The 11,047-nt window shown below is 40.7% G+C and overlaps 1 protein-coding gene across 3 annotated transcripts in view; it reads left to right on the top strand.

Annotated features, from left to right (window-relative positions):
- cadm2b (cell adhesion molecule 2b) overlaps positions 1–11,047 on the top strand; it is a 161,652-nt gene that overhangs the window by 120,871 nt on the left and 29,734 nt on the right. For all 3 annotated transcript variants that reach the window (XM_034868101.1, XM_034868100.1, XM_034868099.1), the window contains one exon: positions 6,086–6,235. In XM_034868101.1, the coding sequence (XP_034723992.1) occupies positions 6,086–6,235 (150 nt within the window). The remainder of the gene's footprint in view (positions 1–6,085; positions 6,236–11,047) is intronic.

Below are 11,047 nucleotides of genomic sequence, written 5' to 3'. Positions count from 1 at the left end.
GGAACACATCTGACCAAACTACACGGATCGACCACCAGTTGTGGGCTTAGTGCTGCTGCTTCAAGTGCGTTTTAGCTTCAGTGTTGTTTTCTATTAATGATGGCATTCTATTCCCGTTTATGTGTATTTTATGTCTTCTAATGGCGTGCAATTTCCTGATTGTAAGGTATTTCTTGTACAAAAGGTGCTATACAAATATTGTTGATATCAGCAAATATTTATGCTTTTTACACATCATAAATACCAGCAGACTCATTTCAATGAGACCTGCTAATCAGCTGCAGGAGTTTCAGATTTAGTAAGTTTGTGATCTGTGTCATGATTAATCATATTATGCTTGGACTATATCTCGCAAAAAACTGAATTTCTTCCATGCATTTACAGATATTGTTGAAATAGATAAATCACACGTACAACTATCTAGTAAAGAAAAAGTAAAAAGTATGCATTAACTGACAGTTACATTACATGTTTCAGTAAAAAATCAAGCTGTCAATGAGGACATGTATTTATTCCTCTTCTCCTTCTTTGGGGATCAGCAGCAGGAGTTGTAGCAGCTGGACGTCACTGCCACAGTACCACGGATGTAGTTTCTTGTACCAAATGCATAACTCCAATGCATCGTGGTGATCTCCACCTCTGGAGCGACCATCGTTGTTCCCTCGCTCACGCTGCCCTCCGAGGGTCGGTCTCACCATGTTCGCTTCAGTTTTTCAGACAAATGGAACGACTCTTAAGATTGAAGCGGGCAGTCCTCCAAGGGCAAGTGCTTAGGGGAGGTGAAGGAGGGCATGTTGAATAGGACATCAGGAACCGACTCCTACTTGGAATTGTTTCAAAAATCACGATTGCAGTTGAAAGCGTTTGGAGGATTTGGTTTCAAATCCAATCATCACTTCCAAATTTAACATGCCCAAGTTTTGGTTTCCGTAAGCATGCGACCCGTTTCAGCTCCACCCCTCGAAGAGTCAGAAAGGAGATGAGAACCAGAATCAATTCAAATCCAAACAATGCCCAACCCTGATGTTGAACACAGCCGTAATCATTGACTAGCTTAATGCAGACCTAAAAGTACAACTAACGCAGACCTTAATGTAGAGGCAGTCTTCACATTGTATTACCAACAAACTGAATTTTCAGGCATTCAGTTTTCAGTGTGGATACATCCAGTATGTGCTTTGTAGATATGTTGCTGTATGGCATTTGGTCATTGGCTGGCACAGTGTGAAGTTGCCATGACTCATTAGCATGCAGAAGGTAGCCCAGCACCTGCAACATCTCTATTTACTAGGAAGCGTTCGCAAAACCAAACACCAGAGGTGAACTTGTGGTTTGATAAAGTGCCTGGAATTAATTTCATATGAAAATTAATAATTGTTATTATTCCGTTATGAATGGGAGGCATTGGCTATTTCTTGAACTGTTTTCTGAGTTATTTGTTTTCTTTTTATCATGGCTGCCTGCAGTTTACAGTTTATTCTGCAGTGGTGTGCTTGACTGCTCTCCAGCCATTCATCAAGGCACTGCTTTCCATTATTTGGTGCAGTCAGCTGAAACTGAGAAAGGCTTTTGGGGTGGTATGGCTCATTCTTCCTCCACTAACTCTGTTCTCCTCAACAGAGATGTTCCTTGTATTTTTCACCTCTCTCCCTGGATCAGTGGTCATTAGACAAATCGGTGAAATTATATATGCTACGCTATGCTATGCTTATCTACGTTTCAGACCAGGTTTCCCCACATGCTGTGATTTTCCCATGAGAATCATATGAAAACAGAACCAAACGATTTCCACATCATCAATAATAATAAAGCACTTCATTAACATTCATTATCTAACTCTTCCTCTAACTTTAATGCTCCCTCCAAGTAGAGTCATAAAGATTTCTAACTCCCTCCATATTCACATTTTCTAGATACCCACCCAGGCCACAAGACTCACAAAATCAATAAGCTAAATATCATATTCTTGGCTTCTAATATTGTCAGACTCAGATTCCATTAGGCTATGGTCTAAAGAGGGGCTGGTTGGGATGAAATGAAATAGTTTATCGTTAATGCACACTCAACAGCCAGTGATTCTGAACATCTGCATTCATATTTATACTCGACACCTGCTGCACTGACCTCATCCCACGCAAAATTGTCCAGACATGAAGAGAAGGCATTTAAATCCTGTCTGTGTTTTAACACAGACAGGATTTGTGTGGCTCTCCTTTTAAAATATAATCATAAAATATTTGTGTTTACAAGGAAGATGCTATCCTCTGTGCCCCATCTACATTTCGACCTCATTTCAAAGCTGTGCAGGTAAATATTTGATTTATGAGCAAGTGTCACTTGATTCTGTAGGAAAGTTAATGTCACAGTGGAGAGATGTGTCAGCAGCATTCTGACTGTGTGAAGCACAGCAAACAACTTGACTAATCTCATGTGTGCTGACATTGTGACTGATGATCAGTATGCTGGTGGCCCACCTGAATGTGGACCATAATCTCCAAGCTCAGGGTGATATTGCCAGTTTCAGCTTTCACTGGAGTGGGCTCTTTGCTTTAGCACTAAAAAAAGAGAAGAAAAACAGCAGCTCTCAGGTCCATGTGACCGTCATAAAAAAACATTGTGATAGGGGAAAGCACTGCCAAGGGACCAATTATAGCTTTAAGGTTCAGGCCCATAAGCAGGCTGATGTTGGAAATGTTTTGATGAAAAGCACATGCACACCAAAATAAACGGTGAAAAAGCTGGAATTTTAATTGATTAACTTAAATTTTCTGTACAAATGAGTTTTATTTAACATGTTTTTAGTCCTAACCTCCCCTGTGGAACGCTGTAGAGAGGCAGGATTGGAAAGAAAAAGAGGGCGAGAGAAGCGCTGACGTGCCTTATCACATATTGAATGTTTCTTTTCTTCATGCACTTCATGATATTTGTGGATTTAAAGGTGAAGAGTTGCCAGCATGAAAAAAAGCAAACACTAATCGAGGGCATCAGCTACTTTCATCAAGATATCCTGGGTTACAAAGTTCACACCTCACCTTTTCACAGTCATAGCAGGCACTGGCAGGTTGCATGCTGTCTACTGTAAATGTGTGCAAACTGTCAAACTGGAGCAGGCCTTTCAGTATCTTTCTCCTAAATGCTTGAAAAAGAATACAGCAATGCCCAGTATGGAAGACCTTTAGCCTCTATAACTGATATGATTTGTGTTTAAGATGCCCATACCCTCTGAAGGCATATTGCAAACTTGCTTCCTCAATTATTCCTCATTTTTTCACTGTGCTTCACTGAGTCGTCTGGGATCATCAGCGGCGCAGACACCCTTCATACTTCCATTACTTCTCTCAGAACTGTTTGTTCCCTTTCACTGGGATGGCTTTTATAGGAAAACCGCCTTGGCTTAACATATCTACACTGTTACCTTCAAGCTTTTGTTGCACCCTTCCTTGCCTAGAGTACCTGTAGGTCAGCTACTGTCAAACTTCTGAAGGCTTCTTATTCCGATAAATGAGACAATCCATCCATCCATGTGAATGTGTGCGGTAGACATCCACAATGTTTGAATCCCACATATATTGGCTTTCATTCAATGTTTTGAAATAGTGTTACTGCTTTGTAGATTGAGTCTTTTATTTAATGATTTGTTTTAAACTTGTGGAGCACAATGTATTGCATCTTTGCAACTTATAGAATATTATAACACAGCTCAGTTATATTAAGGTAATAGGGAATGATGTCTTTCACCAATAGATAGAATAGAATAGAATAGAATAGAATAGAATAGAATAGAATGGCAATTATTATAGACACTGAAAATGTTTTGCATAAACAAATGCCTACAGGAGGTCGAGACAGATGTCAGTCCCAGTTTTTAATCAGACAAAATAAGTGAGAAGGCGTGTGGGTGAACAATGAGTGTGTAAAGCCTATAACCCATTAGTGCCTCATTATCACTGAGAAGTTCTTTGTGATTATTTTCCAGCTTGTTTTAGCCATTTTACCCTGTTACAAAAGTGAAACCCCAGTGTACCAGTACATTCACTAGATATGAACAGGTTGTCACCTTTTGTTATTATCATGGCAGTACCCTATTACAAGATATTAACGATGTATCATCCTCTTATTACAGAGTTGTAAAGTGCTGCCACATTTTATTTATACAAAATGTGCCACTAGTTAAATCAAACATGTGGTGGAATATCTCTCTTGTCACACACACCTGAACATAAGCATCTTTAAAGTGAGCTCAGTGTAGAAGCAACACAGCACAGTATAGCAGCCGTAGTGGGAGCTCCCTGGAGTTTTGTTTGGCGCTGTGCTGTAAAAGGAAGGCCGACTGCCCTTGAATCACCATCTCAAAAAAAAAAGAAATACAGTCTGTAGTTGGCACTGGGGATTATGTTTGCACAGAAAGGACAGCATTTGCCACACTCTAGACTGCTACAGAATGTCAGGACTGGAATTTCATGAATGTATTAGGTGAAGCCCAGTTAGCTGCAGTGCACAGGAACCTGCACTGACACTTCTTTTGAAAACCACGCTTAGGTCACAACCTTACTACTGATTATGTGTACAACCTTAATTTTCCTCTCAGGCATAAATAAAAGAAATTTCAGCAACAGGTTTTTGATTAAGCAATCGAGCATACCCCAACCAGAATTTAAGGGATTTACAATTATATTCATCACTTTTTGGATTTTACTTTGTTTAGCAGCATCTTTGTGAATAGTAAGAAGTCTACGCTGGAGACAGGCAGAACCTCCACATGGCCCCATACCCACAATCCATCCCCACTCATTTCCTTTGTTTAATATGACATGCATAGCTGATTTTGCTGGATTGCCAAATGACATCCAGGCAACTGCATTTGAATCATTGTAATAATGACATGATGAAACTGAGACGTGTTTGTTGATGTGATTGGGTGTAATGAGCAGATAAGTAATGTGCACTGTTGGAATCCTTCTCCCATTACTATTTATAGTCAGTCTCACCTTCACCTCGAGCTGACAGTGGTCTCCATCAGGACAACCGAGGTCAAGGAAGGTCCACAGACCTTTGGCTGTCCCAGGCTCCTCTGCTCCCCCATTTGAGAGGACTAATGAGGCAGACAGCTGCTCCCTTAGTAGAAATGTCCCTGTGGTGAACAGTGCCTGGGAGAGGCAGAGACAATGTCACCTTCATAGTCTGGCACATTACAAGAGGAAAACAAAGCAAACCTATGAAATCAAGAGAAAACATGCACAAAGATTAGGACGGGGACAGTGAAACGCTCCCAGGCAAATTCAGCAAATTCCGCTTCAAGCGTGAACACCAGAGCTCTAACACTGTTGTTGTTTCCTGTTATCAGCCTCAAAGGGGCTGGTCTGGTCAAGCTCATATTAGCTCACACTTTGTCTTTTCACAATTCCCTTACAAAAGACTACTGGTTTCAGACATCTGTTTCTGAAGCTTGGCAGAGTTCAATAAAACAGAGGCAGGACGGAAATGCTTCTGCAGTGTAATTAGGGGACTTTGCTGAGACGACAAGTACAAATGTGGAATAAGAAGGTAAAATCCAGCAAGGCTGGGTGATTAGGCCTCATTTGGTTGTCTTCTGCACACTGTGACGAGCGGCGGTTTCAGGGCAAGGCAGTCGCTCGGCTCGAAGGCCCACAGTGTCTAGGATTATGTGTCGATTTACCACCCAGCTGCCGCTCTAGACTCTACAACAGAACATGACTAGCTCTAATTAGGCCATGCTACCAATTAGGGCCGTGCAATAAGGCAGCGAGGAAGGCGCTCTGGGAGAGTAAACCTACCATTGTCTCCTTCCACCGTAAAAAAAAAAAGTGTTTTCTAGCATCAACAGCTGTCGAAAGGCTGGAGTCCATGTCAACCAGGATTTCATGAAGCTATCTTTGGTTTACTGGGATGTAATGAAGACATTAATGTAATTGGGCAATGTGATGACAGAACATTAACTTTGAAAGGTGTCTAGTCTGAATGGGACATTAATGTGATTTAATGAAAAGACAGTAGCAACCAGTCCTAAACAGCAATCTATTCATGTCCCAGCCTTGACCTCCAACTCTGTCTCATGATCCTACAGGTAGCCAAGGTCAGTTCCCCATAACTCAGAATGTGACGGTGGTGGAGGGGGGTGCAGCAAACATGACCTGTCGTGTGGATTACAATGATAACACTTCCCTCCAGTGGTCAAACCCTGCACAACAGACCCTATTCTTTGGGGACAAGAAAGGTGAGTAATATTCCTGAGGATAATGGCTGTAATGATAAAGTGATGAGATGTGATAAAGATGTCTTATCCAGACTACATTACTACAGGACTCTTCTTCATCAGTTTTTCCCATTCACAATATAGCTACTAAATTGTCCCTGCCTGCCAGCTAGCACACAATTTGAGTGAATACAAGAAAAAGACAGGATAAGAGGGAAATGCATTACACGTAATGTCGAAGCAGACTTTTAATGAATTTATGGTTCCATCAATGTCCCAGGGCACACACTAAACAGAAATAGACTGTTTTTGAATTGAACTTTTGTAATCATGCAACACTGACAGTGTTGTTTACAACCCGCTAACGCCTGTGGATTGTAAGATGATTGGGCTTAATTAGCATTTCAGCTGACCTACATTTGTATAGCTGTTTGGATGTCACTGAAATGGAAGCGCACTGTTGCAACCTCGTGAAACAAGGCCAGAGCCAGAATGAATTATAATGTGCTCTCACCAGCTAAATCCAATTTAAAGGTGACAAAAGTCTGGAGTTGATAAATTGGAATTGGGGTGAAAGGGAGTATAAGAGTGGACTGGTCTTGCAAGGGGTGGGTTGTTCATCTTTCAATGTTTCTCACAGCATATTACCCATTTCATTTATGCTGTAGCTGCTAATACAATATTATTGGTTCAGTGATTGAAGATTAACTTTCCCTTTGAATACCAATTGATAGCGGAGAGAGACCAAGAGAATGAGAGTCACAGTCTGGTTTGAAGAAATATTTTCTCCCTCGCAAGTTATTGGATTTAGTAATGAGGTCTGGGGTGTTTTATTAGATTAAATAGCCTCCAAATACAATAAAGCCAAACTTAACTCAAACTTAAATAGATACTCTTTTGTGAATGGTGTTAATGTGTCAAAAGGTTTTAAATTCAAGCAAAGGTCATGAACTGAAACAATTCTTTTGTTTATTGTGATTTTTTTCTGTGTTCTCTGGTATAGAAAAGATACAGCATGTTAATATTTGACCAGTTGAAAATCACCAAATGCTATCAGAAAATAAAACTCAAATCACATGACATGATGAATCATTCAAATCTTATATGGGTTATTTCCCTTGACCTAAATGAAGCCTTTAACTGGGCTTTGTTCACATTTCTCATCTCCTCTGTATACAAAGCTATAATCTGTAGCCATGTGGAAATCCAGAATGCTGCTGGTGTAAGTATGCGAGTGGAGCTTGGAGAGAACAATCTGTATGAGCCACTTTGCCCTTCTTAGGCAACCATTTATATTGCATGACAGAATCCTTTTCCTGAGCAATACGGAGGACAAAATGAATGTAGTCCACTCAGCAGAGGTTGCCAGGCTAAGCATGGGAACACTTCCTCTCCATTTCCTTTTAAACAGCCAAATGAAAAGCTTTATTGGCACAACTAATACGATGCCTGTGAGGACATCAGGAGAAACTGGAGGCGTGGAACAACACGGGCTTCATGCGAGGAAGAGGGTGGGACACCTGGGAGGAAATCTCTACTGTGCCAAATCACCAGTTAATTGCTTGGCAGAGGGCTGCTACTGTCCTTCTTCTCTTGTTTGTTGTGCCTTCTTGTAGGTTATGAAAAAATGTTAGATTCAACCTTATGCTACATTTCCGTCCAACAACTGCAGACTGCAGACTGGCTGAGCTTGAGGCAGGCTGTTCTCTCCCTCTGATGAACAGCTGGTGATAGATGGCTGTCAGTGAGTAGAATATATGTAGCTGTGTTGCATTTTCTTGTTATCAGTGTTTAGGTTTTTGCTATCTTTTTTACCTTCTGTTAAGATTCCCTGTGCCTGTTGTTTCTGTCCTTTGTCTTTGTTGTCCACCTCTCTGCTTACAACAATCCCCTTGGGTGTCCATGACAGCATGGCCATATGTTACTGTTTGATGCACCCGCAAGTTTCCCTCACTCTCGTCACAAAGGTACTTTGTCATTGTGTATATGCAATGCAAAAACAAATTCAGCTTTTACAGCTTCTGTGTGATTCTGGATGCTAAACACATACAACTAATGATGATAAAAATACATCTGCTCTTCCGTCTTAAATTAGACAAAAGGCTCTGTGGGGCTTTTAAAAAAACTCTACTCTCACTCTTTACCTCAAGCTCAGTATTAAAGATAAGGGCATTTGTGTGCATGAGTTTACTATAAAATAGTGAGGGGTAGTATTAAAATTACCTTTTTAAATCCCTTTGAGCAGCTACAGTGAGTAAAGAGAAACATCTGTAAAGAAGCTAGAGTTCTGTATTATATCAATTGGGTTTGACAGCTGCTGGGTAAAGTAAGACACAATCTGATCTTTGCCCTTATCATAATTTGTTCCATTTTAGTTCAGGTCTGACAAATGAGAAAATGAAGAAAAGACCCAAAGAGTAGCTATTACAGCCAAGGAGAAAAGGGATTTGTGTCTTTCCAGAATTTTAAAGACATTGAGTACCCTACTCCAGTGTAACAGTAAGTAAAGCAAGTGTGTGTATCATTCACATCCAACAGCATTTATACATGAGTGCCAGTAATGCAAGTCCAAACACAAAATGGCCGAATAGGTTGTCTTACAAAACAGCCTTTTCTGATCTGCCACCGCTGGTAAAGGTTTGGTAAATTTAATGGATAAGATTAGGAAAATATATACGTCATGGTTGAAACATCATTGACATTTGGTAGCAAACGTGTAACATGAACCGCGGTGTTTGGTGTCAAAGTCAGGCCCTTTGCACCGTCATCACAAATATCAAACATGGGTCAATTGAAGCCTTTGAACTAATGATTGATGCCGTCGTTTCTCTGGCAAGGACAGTCTCCATTAATGGCCAGACTACTCCAATTAACCTTCTACCCACTGGGAATCCTTAGGTAGGTAGGTAGGTGGATCGGTAGAACGTAATCCCTGCAATGTGTCCTACAAATGTGACCTAAAATGTGTCTGCACAGCAATGTGCAACATGTGACATGGAGTCAGGATAAGAGATGTGGTTGCAGGTGGAAAGAAAATAGTGGGCAGGTTGCAGCTCAATGGCTTAATGTATCGTTGGTGAGAGTGTAAACGATAAGAAGCACCTCCATCTCATCCTCTCCTATAAGAAGCTCAGTCAAACCTTGTGGAGCTCCAAGAGAGTGTTAACCTTGCTGGATTCCCAAAGCCGATCCATATGGGTTGGACTATCTCTGCACATTTGTCTAAAGCTGAACACAGCCCTCCTCTTATATCATGCCAGCTGGCTCCTTGGCACGCTCCTCCTCATCCATTATGTATATCTGAGTCTTGGTTGTAGAGGCTTCAGACTACACTATGGCAAAGACCAGCATGCAGATTCCTTCCCACTGCTGCCACAGACCTGAGACAACAGAATTAGATCCCTTTAATAGCCAGGCCAACACATCATTCATACGTTAGACCAATTAGCGTGGACTATTGAAGGAAGCAGCTCTGTGGTGGGCTGCCACGATGAAGAAATCGATTTGGACCATATGTCTTTTGTAGAATTATCCCTTTTTATATGTTGCCGGGGTTGTGAATTAATATTACTGAGCAGGACAAATGAGAGCAGAGCTGTCCCTTGCTGTCTTCATTATGATTTGCTTCACTTATGGCTTTTGTGGGAAAAGGATAAAACCCATGTAGCGATGCTGTAGAATGGTAATGACATTCCTGGAGGCATGCAGGATGGAAGAAGAATCTTTTGTCACATACGGTGAATATGAATAATGCAATTAATGTTGAGCTACTGCAGGATGCATGTCAAAGGCAGATAACAAATTGCTCATTTGAACTACAATATGTTTGTCGCAGCAATATAGAGACATATACAGCATATACACGCATGCCGTGTCAAACTGTACAGCACTCCTCATCTCAAATCAATCTCTCAGAAGTCTATGGTTCATCATTCATGACATTTAATTGGGACATTCGGTTTTGATCATAAAGGTCACAAAGTAAAATTGATCTTAATTGGCTTGTAGTAATCAAAATGCTGTTATGAGCTAAATGAATGCTCTAATGTGAGCATTAAAACATTCATTAGCTGGAGAGAATGAAGGATAATTACCAAGGATGCAATTACTGGTGTGAGCACCAATGAAAGCACGTTTAACGTCCATTCTAGTAAACACCCAACATTTGATGGGTCCGTTGGAAGCAAGTGTGGACTTTTGCCTGAGCTCGGTCTCAGATATCTCTGTGTAAAATCTATCCTTAGTTGGAACTGAGCTACCATATTCAGGTTATTTTTTTATATTGTTGGTGCTATCACTGTTGTTTTTATTATTTGACATTTGGTTTTGCATTATTGTTTAATGGACACACCTGGAAAGCAAGAGGAAACTATAAAAGAGGGGAAAGGTCACATACAGTAGACAACAAACACACAAGCAACAAGTGGAATTGCTTAGTCGTGCTTTCCAACATTTTCTTTAGATATTTTGGGATATGAATCTGCCACTGAAGTTGCAAGTTTGTTCTTACAAGTTTTTTGTTTACTTTTCAATTACTGTTTTTACTGGGAGCAAAATGTAGACGGGGTCTCATGGCCACAGCTAATGTCTTCCTTCAGGGACTAATGGGCTTTTAAGTGTACTCGGTTACCTCCAGCTTCACTGAAATGTGACTCTACCATCATGGCACTACACACTCAGCTATTATCACTAATGTGAAGAGCTGCTCTTGTATGTACAAAACTAAGCTCTGTGCTCTGTGACACACTGCATTCTCGTGTACAGTGGGTACGGAAAGTATTCAGACCCCTTTAAATTTTTCACTCTTTGTTTCATTGCAGCCATTTTCCAAAA

Source organism: Etheostoma cragini, chromosome 3 (genome assembly GCF_013103735.1).
Source record: "Etheostoma cragini isolate CJK2018 chromosome 3, CSU_Ecrag_1.0, whole genome shotgun sequence".
NCBI classification, from domain to species: Eukaryota; Metazoa; Chordata; class Actinopteri; order Perciformes; family Percidae; genus Etheostoma; species Etheostoma cragini.
This window is presented reverse-complemented; position numbering and strand designations above follow the sequence as displayed.